This window comes from Arachis ipaensis, chromosome B9 (genome assembly GCF_059453495.1).
Source record: "Arachis ipaensis isolate K30076 ecotype BB chromosome B9, ASM5945349v1, whole genome shotgun sequence".
NCBI classification, from domain to species: Eukaryota; Viridiplantae; Streptophyta; class Magnoliopsida; order Fabales; family Fabaceae; genus Arachis; species Arachis ipaensis.
Window position 1 is genome coordinate 11,190,761 of NC_142444.1, and position 24,675 is coordinate 11,215,435.

The window sequence follows — 24,675 nt, forward strand, 5'->3', positions numbered from 1 at the left end:
TATGCATCAAGTTAGCATTAGTTTATTTGTGCATCATTCATGTATTAAGTTAGTATTAATGCATTTGTGTATTATATTAGAACTAGTATTTTTATCCATAATAACATTACGAGAATAATTTTTTTTAAAATTATAGTTCACTTTGTTCTAACAGTATAAACTATGCATGGCACAAAAGATTTACAAAATCAAATTACTTTTACAAAAAAGTCGTAAATTGACAAAAGTCTCTGGCTAAGAAGACCAAAATATCTGCAGATAAAAAATTAAATAATAAAATTTTTAATTATTATTTTTATATGAAAAAGTATAATTTTTTATTAATAATTAATTTTAACATTCGTTATCTAAAATTTAAAATAATTTAATGTGTATACTTTTACATTTAAAATATTTTAATTGTAAAAAAATATCGGATGACATATTTTGATTTATCAAATTACTAATATAAAATATAATTATATATAGAGTAAAAATAGTAGAGAGAAATAGAAAAATAGAAAGAGGTAGATGAGAGAATTTAGAAAATGAGTTTATTAATTTTGAAAAAAAATATTTTCTCTTAATTTTAATAAGAGTGTCATGTCACACAATTGATTATTAAATTAGATAGTAATATATGATACATAATATAGGTATATTTCAATTAGATAGTAATATATGATACATATATAAGCATAATGAACTAAATTCTCAAGGACCTATTTGTCCTTCAAACTTTATTTGCAAAATGACGTCAATGACTTATTTGTCCTTCGAACTTTATTCTCCTTCCAGCGTGGCACCGTAACGGACACATGGACACCGTTTCAGCCACGTCAGCCAGTTCCGTTTGGTGTATGAAAGGCAAATAGACGGAAGAACTAAATTGTCCTCCGTTTGTTAAAGTCAGAAACTTTTTTGTATTTAAATTTTGTCAGGAATGTATTTGTCAAAAACTTAAAAAATCATGAACCTATCTGTATTTTTCTCTAAATTTTTTTATCACATCAATCCTTTTTTGAATGACCATTGTTATAACTCGTAGCTATAATTGAATACATGTATAAAACTTCTTCTGCATTCATATTTTGAAAAAAAAAAATACAAATAAAAAATATATTAAAGCATCTAAAAGTAAAGAAAAGGTTAACAGATAAATTAAAAGAGATAGATAGAGTACATAACTATAATTAATTATATAATTAAGCTGAACCAGAATCCAAGAAATCATTTCACTCTTCAGCTAGAAGCTATGTGCATATAAATACATAGTATATATACCGAATTTAACTACTTAGTAGGAGTATAGCAGATGAGAATAATAATGAAGCATTTAGTAGTAGTTATTTATTTGAGTGCATTGATTTTGTTAGTGTATTGCAGAAATGGTAGTGAGTACTTAATTGGAGTTGGGAGTTATGACATGACTGGTCCTGCTGCAGATGTGAACATGATGGGTTATGCAAATTTGGAACAAAAAACTTCTGGAATTCATTTCAGGCTAAGAGCAAGAACTTTCATTGTGGCTGATGCCTCTAATAATAATAACAGGTTTGTGTTTGTCAATCTTGATGCTGGAATGGCTTCTCAGCTTCTTACTATTAAGGTTCTTCAGGCCCTCCATTCAAGGTAATAATCCAAATTTTGTTGACATAGTGTTTCTTCTAGTGTGAAATATATATGGCGTTTAAATTTTACTCTCTCTGGAAATTTGATCATATGATTTTGCAGTGTGTTTATTAGACACCAAGATATGTGTGAGGATAAAGTATAATTTTGGTCACTTAGGTTTGAGATAAATTTTAATTTGGCCTCTAACATTTCAAATATTATATTTCTATCTCAAAAGGTTTTAAATAGGTTCATGTTATTCTATTGTTAAATTTGACTCTAATAATTAACGAAATGAATAACGTAGACGTTAATAATATTACGAGTTAAGTCATATCTTTTTCATATATTAGAAAAACATAACCAAAATTTTCTTGTAATACTTTTTTTCTTTATTTTTTTTGGGTACAAAACTCAAAATCCTAACAATCAATTATCAACGCTTCAAAATCAAAGGAAAAACTTTTATATTAGTAATCGTTGGTGAATCGATTTTACTTATATACTAAAATTGAGTATTATTAACTCTTCAATATACGAATAGTTTGTATCAAATTTAATGATTGGACAACATTGAACCTGCTTAATTAAGACAATTTTTGGATTGAACTAGGATATTTAAAAGTTTTTGAGATTGAAATCTCTAAAAACTTAGGGATCAAATTAGAATTCAATTCAAACGTTGGAAACAAAATAATAATCTATCCCATGTGTGAAGGAGACACAATGATATTAGAATATATATTTTGTAGAAAAAAATGTTTTATTGTAAAAAAGATTAATTATTAAGTATTGGTGAATGTTTATCATATTATTTCACTTCAATTATCAGAAATTTTTATTTATTTATTGTTGTTGAAGGTATGGAAATTTGTACAATGAAGAAAATGTAGCAATAAGTGGGACACATACGCATGCTGGACCTGGTGGTTATCTACAGTATGTGATTTACTCTGTCACTTCTCTGGGTTTTGTCAAACAATCCTTTGATGCCATCGCTAACGCAATTCTACAAACCATTATTCAAGCTCACAACAATCTCAAACCTGCTTCCATTTTTATCAACACAGGTCAATAATACACTCATTATTTTGCTTTTAATTTCGATACAACTAAACCTGAGATCATTTTTTGATACCAACATATTTTTAAAAAAAGTATTCTATATACACTAAAAATCGGATACTAAATTAATTATTATATATATATATATATATTAACTTACATATTTTTTAGCTAAATCATATCAACTACCAATAATCATATAGTAAATCAAATTAAGTTAATTCGATATACATGTAAATAGCGTAAATCAAATCAAATCTATTTTATAAATGTTTTAGGATAGATGTGTAACAAAAATTAATTTAACACATCTACATAATTTTAAATCCTATTCAATTTAATAGTGTAAATTACCCTATAAATCCATGTATAATTTGCCCTTTAGTATATTATTAGATTAGATTGACCCTACTATATTAAATTATTATAAAAATTATTTTCTTATCATATTATATATATTTTGTTTTGGTTATTTTTTGAATTGGTGACTATTACCAATATTTTTCTTTTATATATATTTATCTTATTTTTTAATTAATATTAACTACTTCATCAATTTTTGAGTTTAATTTTAGTGTATTAATAATATAAAATACAATTACATCTAGCTTTTTAGCTAATTATTTAGTATTTACACGATTAATAAAAATAATAATTATTTTTTATAATATAAAATTCATAATTAGATATACATGTAAAGCTAGCGCGTATTTGCGTCAAAATTAAATTTAATTATTTATTGTAGGAGAGGTAAAAGGAGGTGGTATAAACAGAAGTCCAAGTGCATATCTGCAAAACCCTGCAGAAGAGAGAGCAAGATACCATTCCAATGTAGACAGAGAAATGACCCTTTTGAAGTTTGTGGATGAAGCAAGTGGCGAAAGCATTGGATCATTTAATTGGTATGCAACTCATGGAACCTCAATGAGCAGAGACAACAAGCTTATTAGTGGAGATAACAAGGGTGTTGCTGCTAGACTCTTTGAAGATTTCTTTTCTTCTCAAAACAATTCTTCACCCTCTACCATCACTTCCACTCTTCCACCAGGTTTGTTAAATTTTCCCTGTATTAATTCAAAAATATTATATGCACATAAAAAATCAGTCGCTATATAAATACATATATTGTTTAAGAATAAATGATCATTTGTACCCATAAAAGATGAAAACGCTGACATATGTACCCACACTAAATCGAAACTAAATTTGTACCTACGCAAGATGTCCTCCGTGTGACAAAAGTACCCTACGTGGCACTCCAACCCTCTAAAGACAGAGTACTTTTGTTACACGGAGTGCATCTTGCGTGGGTACAAGTTTAGTTTCAATTTAGTGTGGATACATATGTCAGCGTTTTCATCTTTTATAAGTACAAATGGTCATTTATTCTATTGTTTAATTCATTTTTATTGTGTATATCATGTATTCCACAACTAAATAAAATTTTCGCATTTGTGGAGATAAGGACAAAGATATAATAATACCCATTTATTATTCTTATTTTGTCTTCTCTTATAGGCTACTTATTAACAAATTACCATAATTAAGAGATATGTAGTATTTTACATTTTAACCATTTTTACAAACATGTACATTGTTTAAAGTTTAAACTATTTGTTAGATGTATTTGTAACTCTAACAATCACAGTTACGTGTAAAAAGTAGTTGATTTACACAACATTTTTTACCATCAAATTATCCAAATCAGTGTTGGTATAAAAAATTAAATGGATCTCACTTATCTCAAAAACTAACTTAACAAATAAAGGTTGTCTCATATTTATAAAGACTGTTAAATTTTTTATTTTAGACAATGTGAACTTAATAGTTGGCAATGCTTGTTTTAAACAAAGAATTTTGAATGAAAGATTAATGAAAAGTTGAATGGTTAATGAGGGCAGACATTGGACAGCTAGTGAAGAAAGCAAGAGGAATAAAAGCGAGCGGAGGGCATGAATGCAGCAAAGAAAGAAGCGAAGAAGCGAAGGTGAGGAAGAACGATGGGTCGTTGTTCGTGGCCGCGTTTTGCCAATCAAATGTTGGAGACGTCACTCCAAATGTTGTTGGAGCGTTTTGCATTGACACCGGAAAACCTTGTGACTTCAACCACTCTTCTTGCAATGGCAATGACCAGCTATGTGTGGGCCGAGGACCCGGGTAACACCGTTCGATAATTTGATATGTTTGACTAAATTATTTAACATCAAATGTGTTAACATGAAAACATTCGCACGTGAATAATCGCCATTAACTTATTGAACATTTGTTTCAAGGCTAGAAATTGCATTTTTAGAAACTTTAGTAGTTCTTGTATATTCTTGAAAGTATGTATGGTAATTATTAAAATTTTTCTAACATACTTAACTACAAAATATTCAGAAATCATCTTTTATCTCTTGAAACATAGGAAGATCAAATATGTTATTCTCAAGTCATTATGCTTTCAGCAGCATAAATTTGCAAATCTTAAAATAAAGGTCCACTTAATTAGTAATATAATTTTAGGAACTAAATTGATATTTTTAAAAGCAAGGTTATATACATAAATAATAATATGCTATTTTGCATGGAGCAGATACCCAGATGAAATATTAAGCACAAAGATGATAGGTGAGAGACAATTCATAACTGCTTGGAAGTTGTTTGAGTCTGCTTCAGAAGAATTAAGAGGAAAGATTGATTATCGCCATGTTTATGTCAACTTCACAAACATTCAAGTTAAATTGGAAAACAAGAAGGTAGTTAAAACTTGCCCTGCAGCCCTTGGTCCTGGTTTTGCTGCAGGCACTACTGATGGACCTGGTGCTTTTGGCTTTCAACAAGGTGATACAAAGGTAACTAACTAATTCTCATATTACCATTTAATCTATTATAGAAACTGCAATGCTATGTGATCAACAAATATTATTATTTTTGTCCAACAATAATTTATACCTATATTTACAGAAATTTATATATAAAAAATATATAATTTATATTTATATTTACCAGACTTTGCATACATGAGTCAATATAATTTATACTAATATTTTTAAAAATTTACACACGTAAATTAATAAAATTTATTTATTAAAAATAATTTAGTATTTGTGCCAAATGATGGCCAAATTACTAAAAACTGCTGCCCCTAGCGTTTCTGTTATCCAAAATTTGACAAATCTGACTTGACTGCTAAGGAAGATTCATTTATGCAGATTAATCCTTTCTGGAAGCATTTGAGGGATTTGTTGAAAAAACCAAGCAAGCATCAAGTGAGATGCCAAAGCCCAAAGCCTGTTTTGTTAAGCACTGGAGAAATGTTTGATCCGTATCCTTGGGCGGTATGAGAAAAAAATTATCATTTAATTTTGATTAAATTACTCTGTTAATCTCTATAATTTTTTTAAATTTATAATTTGGTTGTTATATTTTAAAAATTTTTACTACATCAGTTTTAAATTTGTAATTTAGATCATTTTAAATAATAAACGTTATAAAAATATTTTTATCCATTTTACACTGCTAATGATTAACGAATATGTCTCAGGACTTTTAAGACATTTTTAGAACAACAAAAATGTAATTACAATTTTTAAACTGATGCATAGATCCAATTAAGAAATTTTAAAGTAGGGACTTAATTACAAATTTAGAACTATACGGACTAACAAAATAATTTAACCTTTAAATTTTGTGCACGGATAGTGCTGTCAATTTAAAAAAAGTGTTAAATATATATAAATTATCCTATAAAAAAAAACTATTAAAAGCAACAACTTACTAATCTCTTGTAATTTGAATATGTTATTCATACAGCCAGCAATTCTTCCAATCCAGATATTGAGGCTGGGGAAATTGATTATTCTTTCAGTACCAGGAGGTATGTTTCAAATTGCACAAGTATTAAAACATAAAGGAAAAGAGACTTGTGCTTTTTATATAGATTAGTAGTTCTTGAAAGATTGATTATGATTTGCAAGTTTGACAAATCATAAAATGAAGAACAAAAACATGCCCTAACAAATTATTATCCTTTGAGTATTGCAGAGTTCACAACAATGTCTGGAAGAAGGCTAAGGGAAGCAGTGAAGGAGACATTAATATCTAATGGAAATGGAGAATTCGACCAGGACACACACGTTGTTATTGCAGGACTAACCAATACTTACTCGCAATACATTGCAACTTTTGAAGAATACCATCAACAACGATATGAGGTAAGAACAACTTGTTAATTAAGAATCTTTAGATAATTTGACATATCTGACTAAATTGTTATCTAACGGTTTCTATTAACAACTTCACATGAAAACAACTGCATATGAGTTTCCACATGTTACCAATGTGACACAATATCTTCGAGTCAATTGCTAATCCGACAAGCTAAAACATTGATGTGGCAAAATAAGACACATCATAGTTAAAGCTACACCATCTCACATTTAACGTTTCACATCAGCATTTACTTAACGAAAGAGATTACAAACTAACATTCTAAATCTTACATCCTAAGAAACCTTAGTGACCCTAGTACTAATGGACTGCTAGAACTTTAGGGTGTATGAATAAACCTAGTGGAAACCTCAAAGTTATGAAGTTATAAACTCAAAAAAATTGACCTGAAACAGTGTTAAATTGAGCAGGCTGCTTCAACTCTCTATGGTCCTCACACATTATCTGCATATATCCAAGAATTCAATAAGCTAGCGCGAGCAATGGCTAAAGGGGAGAAAGTCGCCGCAAAAGGCCCTTCGCCGCCGGATCTTTCATCGCAACAACTAAGCCTCTTACTTGGTCCTTTTGAGGAGTCACCTCCAAAAGGCATCAAGTTCGGCGACACAAAACAAGACATAGCCCTTCCAAAAAGAGGCTACTTCTCCAAGGGAGATAGGCCGAGCGCCACGTTCTGGAGCGCCAACCCAAGACATGACCTTCTAACAGAAGGTACATTTGCCGCGGTGGAGATGCATCAAGGGAAAAAGTGGCTTACCATTCATGATGATGATGATCTAAGCTTGTTTTTCAAGTGGCAATTAGACAATAGTTCCTTGCATGGCTTAGCCATCATAGAATGGGAAATACCAAATCATGCTATTTCTGGAGTATACAGACTAAGGCACTTTGGAGCATCAAAGACCTCCGGCACCTCCCGAATCAGTTACTTTACCGGCACATCACATGCATTTGCAGTGAAGTAGAATAATATCACTTCTGTGAAATAGATAAGTTCTTACATAAATAACGAAAAAAGGACTGCACAACAATGTTTCATGTTTGCATCTCATGGTTATTCATGGGGCTAGGATTACATGAGAATCTAATGTACTCATCTGTGCATCCAAATCACACATCGGAGACTCTCTCCTTTATACAATAAATCAAAAGCTTTATTGATGTCCTTAAACTCCACCTCATGAGTAACAAACCCATCCAATTGCAGTTCCTGTGAATTTAATATATTCGGAAAATTTTAAACTAACAAAAGATGAACCAAACAAGTTCAATTACTACTTTTTACCATCAATATTTTTATAGCAAAGATATCAAACACAAAACTTCAGATTCAAATGAAACATGCAGTTAAAAACACTAAGCTATGAGCTCAACCATGTTAGCACTACTATTTAACATTGTTATTACTACTATTTATACTTTCATAGCATAATCACTGCAGAATTGTATACAGTACCTTGTCCATGTATTTTTTGAGGAGAATGGGGACATGAGTCTTAGGTTTGAGTCCTCCGAATAAGGATCCCATGAGGGTCTTCCCATCATGAAGTACCTCATATGAACTGAGGCTCAACATGGCTCCTGGCTTGTCCACTCCTACAACAATTGTTTTTCCCCAACCCTGATTGAAAAAATCAACTTTCCACTCATTGCTCTTGGCAATTATTGATTTGTTTAGTTCATACTTAAGGCACTCCCAAAATCTAGCCTGGATCTCTATCTAACATAATAATAAATACTGACAAAGAGATGGGGTTTCAATTTATTTAGCAGAAGTTAAGAGTTGGTAGGCTGTGTTTGGTAGCAAAAATAGCACAAAAGTACCAGAAATTTGTATTGGCGAACACATTTTTTATGTTTCACTGTCTCTGTATTTGTATTTTAACTACCAAACACAGCCTTATAGCTTTAATCACATTATTTATGTATGCCTGGACATGACAATGAAAACCATGAGCAAGTTTTGGAACTTTTGCAGAGATTTACCATTCTACAAGAAGCAAAAGCTTCATGCACCAATGATGCCATACCAACACACTCAAAGCAATAATCTGCTCCGCCGCCAGTTTTCTCTATGATAACCTGGTCCACAACTTCAGTTATATAAGATTTGGCAGATTATCAGCAAAGAAAAAAAATCAATGATATGATATTTGCAAATCTGGTTATAATCTCTATTTCAGGACCTAAGACATATAATTTGAATTAAAATTTCTTCCTTTTAAGAGGGTAGACCTGGCTCACTGGTTTGTTCCCACATTCTTTAGGATTGATGAAGTCTGTGAGTCCAAACTTTTTCCCTGATTCAAGAATATGCACATACCATGAAAACAAAATATCAATAACAATAGAACAAGAGTTTAATTTTGATGACTGACAGTGTATTTTACGAAGATGTTTAATCACATCCGTTCTTTTGGACGATAATTCACGCAATCAATAAAAAAAGTAGTTAGTTTTGCTGATGTGACATTATGTGATTAGATGTACGTGTAAATTGTTTTATGCTGACAGTACATCAAAATTAAATTCATAAACAAATGAATAGAAATTGTATATTATTTTACTTGAACGGTATATATGGTTTTATGAAGCTAGCATTTACCAATTTCATATTTTTCCGAGTTGACATCCACACCTATAATCCTAGTAGCTCCACAAAGTCTAGCTCCCTCAGCAACCTAAGAAACCAATCAATTGCGGCGAAAACTTCAGCATACATAAGATCAAAAGAAAACAAAAGCCATGTCCTAAGAGTTCATACTGCAATTCCAACAGATCCCAGCCCAAAAATAGCCACTGAAGACCCAGGCTCCACATTTGCTGTTCTCCAAGCAGCACCTACCCCTAACAATGGAAGTTCTAATCAACACTTAATATCTATGTTGCATTAATAAAAGTACAGAGTATTTTATTCAGATATTTATAGAGCACCCATAGGTGAATAACATGAAGTATTTGTGCATAGTTTATATCAATAGTCATAAGAGAGAAACCTGGTATTCTTCATCAGTCATCACCAGTTAATTTGACTATAACTTTTAGGATTTTCTATTATGGAATTTACCAGTTGATACGCCACAACCGAGCAGGCATGCCCTGTCCGGGGGGGTTTCTGGGCCAATCTTTATTAGATTGGCAACATCAACGACAGTGTACTCACTGAAACTTGAAATAAACATGAAATGGTATATGATATCTCCATTTAGATCGGTGAATCTCGATGTGCCATCTCGAGGCATCCATGGGGATACCCGGAAAGGGAAATTAGTACAACGATTGCTCTTTGTTGATTTGCAATCTGTACACTCTCCACAATCTGGAAGAAAAATTGGAATAACCACATCTCCTTTTGTAACTTCAGCTACATCTTTTCCTACACTTTCCACAATCCTGTATTACATTCAAAATTGTTTAAACACACCATTCACATATGAACAATACAGAATACACAATCATTTACAACTACCATAAGGTGAAACAAATGAAGAACCATGAAGCCGTAGATTTATATCATAGATAAACTGTCACAATATAGTTTGTTAAATTGAATCATCAAAATGCTCACAGATACCATTAAGGATTAGAGTGTTGGCACTGAAAGAAATGAATGAAACCAGCTGTGTATCCTTCAGTATGATCATTGAACTATTTTACATCAATTAAAATTCTATTTTACATGGTCAATTCCAAACACAATAATTCACTTCTAATTTAATTCATTTCAATCCATTTCAAATAAAATAAAATCAAACCCAATCCAAAAATATTTGTTCTAAACACATCCTAAATTCTCTTCCAAACCATTGGAGTGAGGGTACTTTGAAACTATTATGCTAAAAGGGGGATATTAAAAAAAAAAAAACAAGAAGAGTTACAAGTATCCGGGAATGCTGACTTACCAGACACAAATGAACAACAAAATTATGAGATATAAATATATAATCACTTTAGCAGCTAATGGAAGTTGTCCACAACTAATTCTCCCCCCCCCCCCTCCCCTTTTGTTGTGTGTGTGTGGATAATTAGAGAAGTTATAAATGAGGAAACAACTAACATGAAGGAACTTACCCAACTCCTTCATGACCCAGAATTCTTGGAAAATATCCAGGAGGACCTCCCTTCAAGATATAATAAAGCATGTTAAAGAGTCATCAGTCATCCCAAAAAGATTTACAATGTCTTTTACAGCAATACTAGAGAGACAAAAAAAACAGCCTATTAATTCTAGCAATAATTAATAAATACTAAATAAGCCAAATTCTGGTTGATTTTTGCTAATTTTGGTTTTTTACCAAACATTTCCGTTTCTTTTAAATCAATAGAGAATAATGCTATTTGTACATTCAAATTGTGTTTCAATTTTGGAAGCTTAATTTATAACCATCAGTTACACTCGTAGCTCATTTGGTGTTTCAAATAACCAGCAACTTATATGAACAAAGAGCATTGTTACTCATTTAAAAAAAAAATAATAAAAAATAAAAAAACACCTGGAGCTTCAAGAAAGTAGCATCGCTGCCGCAGAGAGAGGCACATATAACACGAATTCGAACTTCACGGGGGCTTGGCGGCGCCACAACGATGTCCTCAATAACCAATGGCTCACCGGGTCTTCTAGCAACCGCCGCTAAAGTAAAGAAAAAACAAGTATTAGAGAAATGAAAGTCCAAAGGAGAAGAGCATTTTGATGAGTTGAGTAATTACCTTTGCATGTTATAGGGTGGCCTTGGGTCTCACTCTCCATGGTAACTGCAACAAAGAATGGAATGGTGTGGTTGCAATGTGAAGAGCTTATATGAGACTTTTCATTTTTGGTCCTTCCCCTCACTTTCCATGGTAATTTCTTTGGGTCCCTAAAATTTGAATATTTTTTTAATTAAATAAGTTCTTAAAAAATTTAAAATTAGTTTTCGTTAATGATTAGCTAAGCAAAACGTGAAATGATAGACCACCCCATAAAACGACTTCCTTCCAATTTATAAAAGAATGGACACAAAACCACCAATGACCATTACCAAACGTCATAGTTTTAGGAGACAAAGAGTTGATTATTTTCCAAACAATTAAAAAATTCCACCGAATGTCCCTATAATTAGAATCTTCTGCCCAATATAATTATAAGTTTCTGACAAACTAAACACATAATAAACAATTTAAATGATAATTCATAGATCTTCTTTTTAATTCAGTCACATTTATCAAATAAAGACAATGGTTTTCACATAGAAAATAGCTGTAAACATAAATTATTAACATACAAAGATCTAATAAAAATATCAAATCATAATCATTTTAGTGTGTTCGATCCAACCTATTCTTGAAATAAACAACTTGCACACACTCCCTTTTTAAAAAAAACCAATACACTGCTAAGAGGGATGACTCGCACTCGCTCTTAGCCCCTGTCTAAAATTTAGCAAACAGACTGTATTGATAAGAAAACTTTTCTTGATCCATCTGAAAGATATCGATATCTATCTGATGGAGTCTACAATGAATTAGGTCGCGGTGGCTGGTGATTTCGGTTTGTTACAAAGATACCTCCGACAAGACGGGCTCGAGGGCGAGCTTTATTTAAGAGAGAATGGGCACTCTCTAACATCCGTAGCTTACCGTTCCATCTCCCCGAACTACTGACTCAATTGATGAGCATCCGTTTTCTTGCTGGGTACAAGATCGAAAAGAATGCATCTCCTTATAATTCCATAATTTTCTTCTTCCACTTTTGTCCTAAAATTTTATCCTAAAAAAAATAAGTCTAACATATAATTTAAACAATTCATTATATTCAGAGATAGAAAACTAACCTAAAATATTACTGTATAGACAACAAAAGAAAAAAAACTCCAATTGAACTCGAAGAAAATAGCATCATCTTAATAAAAATGATTACCTATTAAATTCACAAGTTGAAACTCATTATTCTAATTAATTAAAGAGGAATTCTCCACAATACAAGTCATTTATATTTATATTTTTTTTACGTTTTTCTCCGTGTCTCTTTTTCTTCTTCTTCTTTCTCCGTGCCTCCTCTTTCTCTCCTCCTCCTCCTCCTCCTCCTCCTCCTCCTCCTCCTCCTCCTCCTCCTCCTCCTTCTTCTTCTTTCTTCGTGCCTTTTCTTCTTCTTTTTCATAATTTTTCTCTTTCGTTATCGTCGTCATCAACACCATCTCTTCCTCCTCCTTTTTTCATTGAAATTTCTTCTCCTCTTTTCGTTTTCTCTTTCTCCTTCATAATTAGTTATCTCGTTGAAGATAATAAATAATTCAGGCTCAGATTTGAATCCAAGGCTAAGGTGTGGTTCAATTTAGAAGAAAAAATATAGCATTAGAGGAAACATTTTTCTACAGCAAATTTGGGTGTAATACGAAGATATTTGGGTGTAACACAAACATATTTGGGTGTATTTTAAGAACTTTTGGGGTGTATTTTTATTCCGATAAGTTCTGCATAGTTTAAAACTCTTCCTCTTCCTCCTTCTCATCTTCTACTGTTTCTTCATCACCATCTTTTTTTTTCTTATTCATTTTTTTTATTTTATCTTCTCAAGTTTCTTTTTTTTTTACTCTCTTAACAAGAATAAAAACAAAAAAAATCAAACAAAGAAGAAGAAGAAATACATAATGCTGCAAAATTACTTGAAAGAGGATGAACTTACATTCATTTAACTAAAAGAAAGAAAGAAATAAGGAAAAAAAGAAGAAGAAAAAAACGCAGCATTAGAGAAAATATTTTTCTGTATTTGTAGCAAATTTGGATATAGCACGAAAATATTTGGGTGTATTTTAAGAATTTTTGGGTGTATTTTTATTCTGATAAATTATGCATAATTCAAAACTCTTCCTCTTCCTCTTTCTCGTCTTCTACTGTTTCTTCTTTGTTTTTTTTTTATCATCATCACAATCTTTATCTTTTTTTTATTCATCTTTTCTTTTTTATTTTACCTTCTCAAATTTCTTCTTGTTTTACTCTCTTAACAATAATAAAAACAAAAAAAATCAATAAAAGAAGAAGAAGAAACACAATGCTGCAAAATTACTTGAAAGGGGATGAACTTACATTCATTTAACTAAAAGAAAGAAAGAAATGAGGAAAAAAAGAAGAAAAAAAAAAACGGAACATTAGAAAAAATATTTTTCTGTATTTGCAGCAAATTTGGGTGTAACACGAAGATATTTAGGTGTAATACTAATATATTTGGGTGTATTTTAAGAATTTTTTGGGGTATTTTTATTCTGATAAGTTTTGCACAATTCAAAACTCTTCATCTTTTTCCTCTTCATCTTCTACTGCTTCTTCTTCCTCATCTTCTTATTTCGTTTTTTTATAATTCTTCTTGGGAGAAAAAATCAAACAAAGAAGAAAAAAAAATACATAATGTTGCAAAATCAATAAAAAGAGGAGGAGGAAAAAATGCAGCAACAATAACAACAATAGAAAACGACGATGAAGATGAAACACGTGAACAAGAAGGAGGAGAAACGGAAAGAAGAAGGAGAAGAAAAAGGAGAAGAAGAAGAAGAAGGAGGAGAAGGAGGAACGCGAAGCGCGCCATGAAAATCGTTAAGTAGCACGTGTGTTAACACGCTCATATGGGTGAGCGTGCTTTTTGTTAAGTTTGTCCCAACTTGTATGACTTGTAAACCAAAATGACTTTTATGTGTAGCACTCCTCTTAATTAAAACCTAATTCTTAATTCAACTAAACTAACAAGAAGAATGACAAATTTAACTTTTACTTACATTAAATTAACACAACAATTCCTAATAACATACTTCATTAAGCAAATTTAACCATTGATTTAACAACAATCCTAACAAAATGTTAAGCTCACAAAATAATATGAAAAATATAATGACCATACTAACAAACTAATCAGATGATAGTAGCTATCGTCTCTTTTTAACATCGTGGTGATAGAGGCGGCGATGACGGCAATGTGAACAGCAACCGCGGCGAACGATGCGATGGGGGCAGCAGCAGCTTCGACGAGCACGTGCAGCTGCGGTGACAGCAGGTGCTCCAGGTGCAGTGGCAACGTCGGCGGCAAGCTCCGGTGGTGGCTACGGTGACTGTTGCCCTTGGAAGTGTGAACAGACGAGGAGAGAGAGAGAGAATCGCGTCGAACAAATGAGGAGGAAAGGACTTTAAGTTTGAATTAGCTCTAAATTTACGGTTGAATCCGACGGTAACATTTTCCGTGTGTCCAAAACACAATGTTTCGCTAAACAACGTTACCGTCGAATCTACCATCTGACGGTAATTTGTGCGCCAAAATTTCTTTTTTTCCCACCAAATATTACCGTCGACGTTATATTAGAACATCAATTCTGATGGTGATATTTTAAGGTGACGAATTTATTGCCAAATTCGACGATAAATCTAATAAAAAAACTCGTTGCTAATGTCCAACACTAAATTCGACAATAAATTCGACGATACTTAACGTTTTTTGGTAGTAAAATCCAATCATCAATGTAAAAGAATCCAGTGAAAACACACTATATACACAGCAAAAAGAGGACAACTGGAGATAGAGGATCGGGAGGAGGATCACGCCCTTCGTATACTTTTAGGATCGCTACTTGTATTTGTCGGAACGTCTCAACAATCTTTCAGGCTTTGCCCACAAGCAGCACATCTTCGCCAGCAAGCTTTCTGTTCACCAATACCTCAAAGCTAATTTTTCCGGCGCTGATCTTGATGTCTTTTTCTCTTCCTTCACCTGGAGAATCCCACCATCCCCTATCCTTCAACAAACGGTCTCTTCTTCGTTTTTCTGCCATGTTAATATGTGTGTAGATTTTCTTAGTTATAAAATGATGATTTTTTTTCTTAGCTTTGGCATAGTAATCAATTAAAAAGTTTATATTATGATTTATTATATTTTTGTTGATAAATAATTACTGTTGTTTTATATTGTTGTTGTATTGATGATTACTGTTGTTTTATATTGTTGTTGTATTGATGATTGAATTTAAAAGAATGAGAATAGAAAATGAGTTAAAGAAGAAGAGAATGAGAAAGAGAATTTAATGAACAAAATCTAGAGATTAAAATTTTAAAAGGAGAGAGATCAAAGTTTTATTTGCCATATTGGTTAGTTGTTGGCATGTTAGCATAACAAGAATTAGTTCATCTCGATTTTTTTTTATGTCGAGTGACGGATAGAAATTGTCTGAGAGACTATTATGAGTCTTTATGAATCTCAAAGTGTAACTTTAAGAATAAATTTGAGTAATTATTAGTTTTAAAAATTATTTTAAACTTTGGATATAATTTTAAGAATTATTTTAAAACTCAACTCAAAAAATTTTAATAATAAAATTCGAATTGAAATGTAATTAGAGTAAAACATGAACGCTGTACTCCTGTAACCATTTGTTACCTCTAGTGACAAGTGATACGGATACCCCATTGTCACCCCCCACGTGACAAGTGACAATATCATTTCTTTAGTTCTTTCTTACATAATACTAGAATAGTTGACTAACAAGTGAATTGCTCCACTATCCACCGCAATTTCTTTTTCGTGTGAGAGAGACGTGTATCACAGAATGGTGTGAGAAGAGAAATGTTTTATGGGTGTATTTGGTTTTGCGTTAGAAAGAAGAGAAGTACGTTTGAGTGCATTGAACGCTTCCTCTTTTTATTTGAATGTTTTTTTTTTCTTTAAACGCCAACGTGATTTTACCTTCTTAACGTGCGTTTATAAGAAGCTATAAATTGTAGCTTCTGCGTTTAGAAAATCACGTTAGGATTGAATTTATTTTGTTTTATCAATTCTACTCTTTACTTCCTTACTTGTAATCCCTTTAGTATTCAAATATTTTAAATATATAATTGTTACGTTGGGTAACCGGAGATTAATGGGCCGGATGGCGTTGGTTGGCCCAAACGTATGAAGGAGGAAGCTTTCGAGCGGATCTGTGACTCGGTGCCCTCCGTCCGACTTGTGTGCGTGGAATGGGGGGTGGTACCTGCAAAGACACTCCGATGTCTAAGTTAGCAAGGGCGTGAGCAGGTTTAGAGTGTATTGGGACTTAAAGATACCTGAGGAATGTCAGTGTATTTATAGTGGTGAACCAATAACCACCGTTGAAGTAGTTCCGCCTTTCAAGGGGAATAACCGTCCCTTTATCTTAAGGAGGTTAAGATATGGCTCCTGGAAGTGGTTAGAGAGATTTTAGGGGCAGTTATCCTCTTGAGGGAGGATTTATCTGCCAGCTAATCCTCGTACCGACTTCTTTATAGCAAGTCGTGAAGATAGCCGACTTCGAGGTATCTGGTCGGTGTGATGAAAGGCTCAACTCTTTTGGGTTGGGCCTTTTTTCTTGGATCCTGGGCCTTAGTGTTGGGTCAGGGTATGAACAGTGCCCCTACTCGAGCCCAATTTCTCTTCAAGATTTGGGTTCGAGTATTCTACTCGGGGTCGTAGCCGACTTGTTGGAGGACCGACGTGATGGTCTGTAACCGACGTGACTTTTCATGACCTTTCGGTTCTGACAGTTATGTCTACTCAAGGGTCGCGTCCGTTAGGAATTTGCGTAGGGATTGATGGCCTTGGTAACGGTGCATTCTTATTAATGACTGTTCCGCTTTTACTATTATGCCCCTAGCATGTTTATAAATACTTTCCCTCTCCTTCGTTATTTCGTTTCTGCGATTTAAAATTTCCTCTTCTACTTTACTTGTTCGTGGTGCAACCTCTGTTCGAAGGCTCTCATCTTCCTTTCCTTTACACCCAGACAAAGGTTAGTCCTTTCTTCTCTTTTCTACGAAAAAATGCTTCTGGCTTTCATGCTTAGAGAGAAGTTGGTTTGTAGGTTCTGACTTCGTATTCCCCTTAGAGACCATGTTTTTTATTTTTCTTTTTCTTTTTCCTTTGTAGGTTTTTCTCACCTTTTAGGAAAAATAATGGCCTCTGTAGACATTCTTGCTCAGTGGGTTGATGTTACTGTATTAGGAGAGGAACCTTTGGTGGATGCTGAATTTATCACCCACCTTCGCACTCATCACAGGCTTTGTACGTCTGAGGAGGATGAGCCGAAATATGAGTTAGTGGCCCCGGGTCTGGAGGACCGGGTGTGTTTTGGGAGGGCCACTGAGGCGGCCCCTCATTTCTTCTTCATGTACGAGAGTATGGTTACCCGTTTGGGTGTTTTTCTTCCCTTTTCCGACTTTGAAGTTGATGTTTTATGCCACTACCGAGTTGCTCCTACTCAGCTTCATCCCAACTCTTGGGGTTTTTTGAAAATTTACCAGTTCATCAGTCATGCCCTGGAATTTCCGATGTCTTTGAGGATTTTTTTTCTATCTCTTCCATATGACCAAGCCCTTTAGTGGGCAAAATAATAAACAACAATGGGTGTTCCGAGCTATCCAAGGTCGGAGGGTTTTCACTCTTTTTGATGAATCTTTTCATGACTTCAAAAATTACTTTTTTAAAGTGCAAGTTGTAGAGGGTCACCACCCCTTTTTCCTGAATGATGACTCTTCTCCTCGCTTTCCTTTATATTGGCTGGAGGCCTCCCCCTGTGAGAAATATGGCCTGGATGACCTGGATGAAGTGGAGGCAGCCATTGTGGTCCGAGAAGCGTGGGGGAGGGCCCCATATTTGGACACTAAAAAATTTCTCCAGGGGTCTCCGACCTTTGTCCAGGCACAACTAGGTGGCTTTTACTTGTTTATTAAATTTCTGACTTGTCTGACTTACTTTCCCGACTTGTCTAATCTATTGGTTGTTACTTGTTTTTGCAGAGATGACGAAGAGGAATTCGAATGAGTCTTACCAGAGGGTGCAGGAAGCTAAAGCGAGGTCCCGGGCCAGGACTGGTGGTGCCAGGGCGGTTATCCCTCCTCCTCCCCCTCCTCCCCGAAATTTGGGGACTTCTTCAGAGCCCATTGTGATTTCAGCTTCTTCTCAGCCACCCCCCTCTCCCCGACCTTCTTCTGAGCCAGAGAGGAAGAAGCGCAAGGCTTTGGAGCCTGACTCTTCCTTGGAAGGTGAGGTTAAAATTGATGCTTTTGCATTCATCCGGAAATACATCTATCCCCATACTCGTATAGGTATGGATAATGTGTCTGTCCGGAACCACCTTACCTCTCTGGCTGAGGAGAGTATCAGGGCGGCGGGGGTCTGTACCAAGCTCTTAGATATCTTTGAGAAGGCCCCTCTTAGTTCTTTGGGTTCAACCTCGAAGGTTGAAGAGCTAGAGGGAAGACTTCTCATGTATCAGGAGCATGAGAAGGAGTTGAAGAAGGAAGTTACCAAATTGAGGGAGGAGAGAGATAGCCTTCGGGAGAAGGAGGGCAAGCTGCAGGCTCAGTGCAACATGGAGGTGGGCCTGAGAAAGACTGCCCAGGAGAGTTACCAGAGCTTGTTCGAGGACCTTGTGGGGGTTAGAAAAGATTTGTTGAATGCTCGGGCTACCTATGCTGAGTTGGAGGACTCCATTGCTGAGGGATCTGAGGAAGCTTGGAGGATTTTTAAGGATCAGGTCAGAGTCATTGCCCCCGACTTAGATCTTTCCCCTTTAGATCCCGACAAGATTGTGATTGATGGGGCCATTGTTTATCCCCCAGCTCCTCAGGTTGTCTCCGAGTCAGAGTTGAAGACTCGGGGGCAAAGAATCATTGAGTCCCCTCCTCGTTCGAAGGATGCTCCGAGTTCCTCAAAGCCCCAAGGTTCCTCATCTCCGACTCCTATGGATACTTCTCTCCCTGGCCCTGAAGCTGCTCTGACTACCCTTCCTGGTTCTGGTGGTGATCCGTCTACTCCTCTGCAAAAATAATTTTGTTGGCTATATGGGGCCCGGCCTGTGGGTCCCCCTTTTTTAAACTTTTTATGTTTGTTTGTTGGTGGTGGTGTTTGTTGAACAATTTCTTCTGGCCTTTTAAGGCCGTAAACAAAAAATACCCTTTTTGATAAGGGTTTAAGTTAACAAAATAAATACCCTTTTTTGGATGAGGGTTTAAGTTACCTTATGCGTATATGCTTTTCTGACTTCTGTTTTTTGAAAAAAAAACCTTTTTGATCTTTTCAGTTTTGAAAAACCTTTTTCCTGGCTGTCTGTCCTTTTTGGGTTCCTTTTCTCTAAGGACTTCAGGATAGTACTTATGCTTTAATAGGTTTTTCGATCTCTTTTGCTATTCCTTTTACTCAACTTTGTGATTTATTGAGTTCCTATGACTTAGGCTACTTTCGTGATTCATTTTCGTTTTACTCGGTTTCCCATTCCGGCTTATGAGTCGGGATGTTTCCGAGTTTATCATGATCAACTTCTATAACCTCTTTACACCGACTTGTACCTCGTCGTTTTATCCTGATGACCATGTAGGTCGGTTCATGGGATTTTCACGTTTTGTCGAGCTTAAGTCGGCGCGTTTCGTCGAAAGAAAGAAAAAACAAAACTAAAAAGGAATTTGCAAGAGATATATATGAAAAAGATCTTTCATTAATTGGGGAGGTACCTTATTGCTACTAAAGGTTTTTGACAATCTATTTCCCATAGTCTCTACTATGATGCCTCGTTAAAAACCCTTCTCCAGAAAAAACCCTTTGATTTTGGGAAAAAATCATGAAGTTGGGAAAAGAGTACATCAGGGAGTAGAGTTCGCTTTTAACTGTAGTACCTTTTCATATTACAAGCATGCCACGACCTTGATAACTCGGTGCCGTTCAGGTCGGTCACTCGATAATAGCCTTTCCCTAAGACTTCGTTAATCTTGTATGGTCCCTTCCAATTTGCAGCGAGTTTTCCTTCCCTTGATTTGTTGACTCCAATGTCGTTTCTGATCAATACCAAGTTGTTCGGGGCGAATGCTCTTCGAATGACTTTTTTGTTGTATCTTCTAGTCATCCTTTGCTTCAACGCTGCTTCTCTTATCTGGGCTTCTTCTCGAACTTCGGAGAGCAAGTCGAGCTCCTCTTTGTGCCCCTGTATATTTCCGATCTCGTCATGGAGAATCACTCTTGGGCTTTGTTCGTTGACTTCTATTGGGATCATGGCTTCTACGCCATAAACTAGTCGGAAGGGTGTTTCTCCAGTGGCGGATTGGGGGGTCGTCCTGTAGGCCCATAGTACTTGTGGGAGCTCTTCAGCCCAGGCTCCCTTTGCATCTTGTAATCTTTTCTTCAGCCCTGCCAGTATGAGGTGAACTGGTGTTTAATTTTCATACTGGCCACTAGGCTTCTGAAGGTAGAGTCGGTGAATTGAGTTCCATTATCTGTAGTAATGGAATAAGGTATCCCATACCTTGTGATAATATTTTTGTAGAGGAACCTCCGACTTCTTTGGGCCGTGATGGTGGCCAATGGCTCTGCTTCTATCCACTTTGTGAAGTAATCTATTCCTACGATCAGGTATCTGACTTGTCCTGGCGCCTGGGGAAAAGGACCTAACAAATCCATTCCCCACTTTGCAAAAGGCCATGGAGAAGTGATACTGATGAGCTCCTCTGGTGGAGCCACATGGAAATTTGCATGCATCTGGCATGGTTGGCACTTTTTCACAAATTCTGTGGCATCTTTCTGCAAGGTCGGCCAGTAGAATCCTGCTCGGATTACTTTCCTGGCTAGTGACCTCGCTCCGAGGTGATTTCCGCAGATCCCACTGTGGATTTCTTCTAACACTTCGGTGGTTCTTGAGGTCGGTACACATTTTAATAATGGTATTGATATCCCCCTTCTGTAGAGGATATTTCTCACCAAAGTGTAATGTTGTGCTTCCCTTCGGATCTTCTTAGCCTCCTTTTCCTCCTTGGGGAGGATGTCGAATTTCATGTATTCGACCAAGGAGTTCATCCATCCGAGGTTTAATCCGACTACCTCAAGGACCTCTTGTTTGTCTTTTTCTTTTACCACGGAGGGTTTCTGGAGAGTTTCCTGGATCAGGCTTCTGTTATTTCCTCCTGGCTTGGTACTTGCTAACTTGGATAGGGCGTCTGCTCTGCTATTTAGATCCCGAGTTATATGTTTGACCTCGGTTTCTGCAAAGCGCCCAAGATGTTCCAGAGTTTTTTTCAAGTACCTTTTCATATTTTGGTCCTTCACCTGATACTCTCCACTTATCTGGGAGGTCACCACTTGCGAGTCGCTGTATATCATCACTTTTGTAGCACCGACTTCTTCCGCCAGCTTCAATCCAGCAATCAGGGCTTCATACTCTGCTTGATTATTTGAAGCTGGGAATTCAAATTTGAGGAAAACTTCTATCTGGGTTCCCCTTTCATCCACCAATATTATGCCTGCACCGCTTCCTGTTTTTTTCGAGGATCCATCTACATAGAGTTCCCATGTAGTTGGTTTTTTCTCTTGGTCTCCTGCGTATTCTGCGATGAAGTCGGTGAGGCACTGGGCTTTAATCGCCGTCCGAGCTTTATACTTCAGGTCGAACTCGGAGAGCTCTATTGCCCATTGAACCATTCTCCCTGCAACATCCGTCTTTTGGAGGATTTGCTTCATGGGTTGGTTCGTGCGGACTCTTATTGTGTGAGCTTGAAAGTAAGGCCGTAGTCTTCGTGAGGCTACTACTAAGGAGTAGGCAAACTTCTCCAGTTTGTGGTACCTTAGCTCAGGGCCTTGTAAAACTTTACTGATGAAATATACTGGGTGCTGTCCGACCTCGTCTTTTCTGATCAGGGCCGATGAGACGGCCTTGTCTGCTACAGATAAGTATAGGACGAGGTCCTCCCCAGCTATAGGTCGGGTCAAAATAGGAGGTTGGCTTAAGAATCTTTTGAACTCCTGGAACGCCTCCTCGCATTCAGGAGTCCATTCAAACTGACATCCCTTTCTCAATAAGGAGAACAGTGGGAGGGATTTTAGCGCCGATCCTGCCAAAAATCTGGAAAGGGCTGCAAGTCGGCCATTCAGCTGTTGGACCTCTCTTAAACAAGTCGGGCTTTTCATCTCTAGGATAGCTCTACACTTGTCGGGATTAGCTTCAATCCCTCTTTGTGTTAGCATAAACCCTAGGAATTTTCCTGCCTCTACCGCGAAGGCGCACTTTGCAGGATTTAGTCTCATCCCCGCGCAACCTTATGGTGTCAAAGACTTGTGAAAGGTCAGACAAGAGGTCGACTTCTTTCTTGGTCTTTACCAGCATATCGTCGACGTATACTTCCATTAGGCTCCCTAGGTGAGAGGCAAACACCTTATTCATCAACCTCTGATATGTGGCCCCTGCATTTTTCAATCCGAATGGCATGACCACGTAGCAAAAATTAGCTCTGGGCGTGATGAATGATGTTTTCTCCTGGTCTGGCTCATACATCGGGATTTGGTTATACCCCGAGTAGGCGTCCATGAACGACAAGTATTGATACCCCGAGCTGGAGTCCACTAGGGTGTCAATACTTGGCAGTGGATAAGGGTCATTGGGACATGCCTTATTTAAGTCGGTGTAGTCGACACACATTCTCCATTTGCCATTTTGTTTTTTGACTAGCACTACATTGGCTAGCCATGCTGGGTACTTGACTTCTCTAATGAAACTGGCTTCTAGGAGCGCTTGTACTTGCTCCTCTACTATTAGGGCTCGCTCTGAGCCGAGCTTGCATCTTCTTTGTTGTACAGGTTGGGACCCCGGGTAAACCGAGAGCTTATGGGACATGAGCTCGGGGTCTATCCCAGGCATGTCGGAGGCCTTCCAGGCGAAGAGATCGGAGTTATCTCTTAGGAGCTTAGTCAACCCTCGTTTTAGGGTTTCCCCTAGGTTTGCCCCTATGTGAGTATTTTTTCCCTCCTCTTCGCCGACCTGTATCTCCTCGGTTTTTCCTCCCGGCTGTGGACGCAGCTCCTCTCTAGCCCTTGCGCCTCTGAGCTCTACTGTGTGGACTTCTCGGCTTTTTCCTCTCAGGTTTAGGCTTTCATTGTAGCATTTCCTTGCCAATTTCTGATCTCCCCTTACCGTTGCTATCCCCGCTGAAGTCGGGAATTTCATACAAAGGTGAGGAGTGGATACCACCGCTCCGAGTCGATTAAGGGTAGCTCTGCCAATTAAAGCATTGTATGCTGACCCTACATCGATGACTATGAAGTTTATGCTCAGAGTTTTTGATTTTTCTCCTTTTCCAAAAGTGGTGTGGAGGGGCAAGAATCCTAGTGGCTTTATTGGCGTGTCGCCTAGTCCATATAAGGTGTCGGGGTAGGCTCTTAATTCTTTCTCATCCAACCCTAGTTTGTCAAAAGCGGGCTTAAAAAGGATGTCCGCTGAGCTTCCCTGGTCTACTAGGGTTCTGTGGAGATGAGCATTTGCTAGGATCATAGTTATTACCACTGGATCATCGTGTCCAGGGATTATTCCTTGCCCATCTTCTTTTGTGAATGAAATGGTAGGGAGGTCGAATGACTCTCCTCCGACCTGGTAGACTTTCTTGAGATGTCTTTTGCGAGAGGATTTGGTGAGTCCCCCTCCCGCGAACCCTCTTGAGATCATATGGATATGTCTCTCCGGAGTCTGCGGTGGTGGGTCTCTTCTATCCATGTCATCTCGCTTTCTCTTCCCATGACTGTCCGACCTTTCTATGAGATATCTGTCGAGCCGACCTTCCCTAGCCAGCTTTTCTATCACATTTTTAAGGTCGTAGCAGTCGTTTGTGGAGTGACCATATATTTTATGGTACTCACAGTAGTCGCTGCTGCTCCCCCCTTTTTATTTTTAATGGGTTTAGGGGGTGGCAGCCTTTCGGTATTACAAATCTCTCTGTATACATCCCCTATGGAGACCTTTAGAGGAGTATAAGAGTGATATTTCCTTGGTAGATCGAGACCGAGTTCTTCTTTCTTCTTGGTTTCCC

At 36.3% G+C, this 24,675-nt stretch overlaps 3 protein-coding genes across 3 annotated transcripts; 2 read left to right on the forward strand and 1 right to left on the reverse strand.

The window, feature by feature from the left end:
- The first annotated feature begins 1,306 nt into the window (after nucleotides 1-1,306).
- LOC107614986 (neutral ceramidase 2-like) lies at nucleotides 1,307-7,835 on the forward strand. The gene is made up of 9 exons (XM_088498684.1): nucleotides 1,307-1,611; nucleotides 2,455-2,663; nucleotides 3,404-3,706; nucleotides 4,560-4,815; nucleotides 5,234-5,492; nucleotides 5,853-5,978; nucleotides 6,454-6,517; nucleotides 6,685-6,854; nucleotides 7,281-7,835. The coding sequence occupies exons 1-9, from the start codon at nucleotides 1,307-1,309 to the stop codon at nucleotides 7,833-7,835; spliced, it is 2,247 nt and encodes a 748-aa protein (XP_088354810.1).
- On the reverse strand, nucleotides 7,821-15,677 carry LOC107619054 (alcohol dehydrogenase-like 7). The gene is made up of 11 exons (XM_088500518.1): nucleotides 15,444-15,677; nucleotides 11,578-11,726; nucleotides 11,364-11,500; nucleotides 10,942-10,991; nucleotides 9,938-10,263; nucleotides 9,635-9,717; nucleotides 9,476-9,551; nucleotides 9,106-9,170; nucleotides 8,857-8,952; nucleotides 8,327-8,491; nucleotides 7,821-8,080 (listed from the first exon to the last, which is right to left on the reverse strand). The coding sequence occupies exons 2-11, from the start codon at nucleotides 11,615-11,617 to the stop codon at nucleotides 7,964-7,966; spliced, it is 1,155 nt and encodes a 384-aa protein (XP_088356644.1). The 5' UTR covers nucleotides 11,618-11,726; nucleotides 15,444-15,677; the 3' UTR covers nucleotides 7,821-7,963.
- A 3,267-nt stretch (nucleotides 15,678-18,944) lies between these two features.
- On the forward strand, nucleotides 18,945-19,667 carry LOC148543727 (uncharacterized). Its single transcript, XM_088498685.1, has one exon. The coding sequence runs from the start codon at nucleotides 18,945-18,947 to the stop codon at nucleotides 19,665-19,667; it is 723 nt and encodes a 240-aa protein (XP_088354811.1).
- Nucleotides 19,668-24,675: the final 5,008 nt, after the last annotated feature.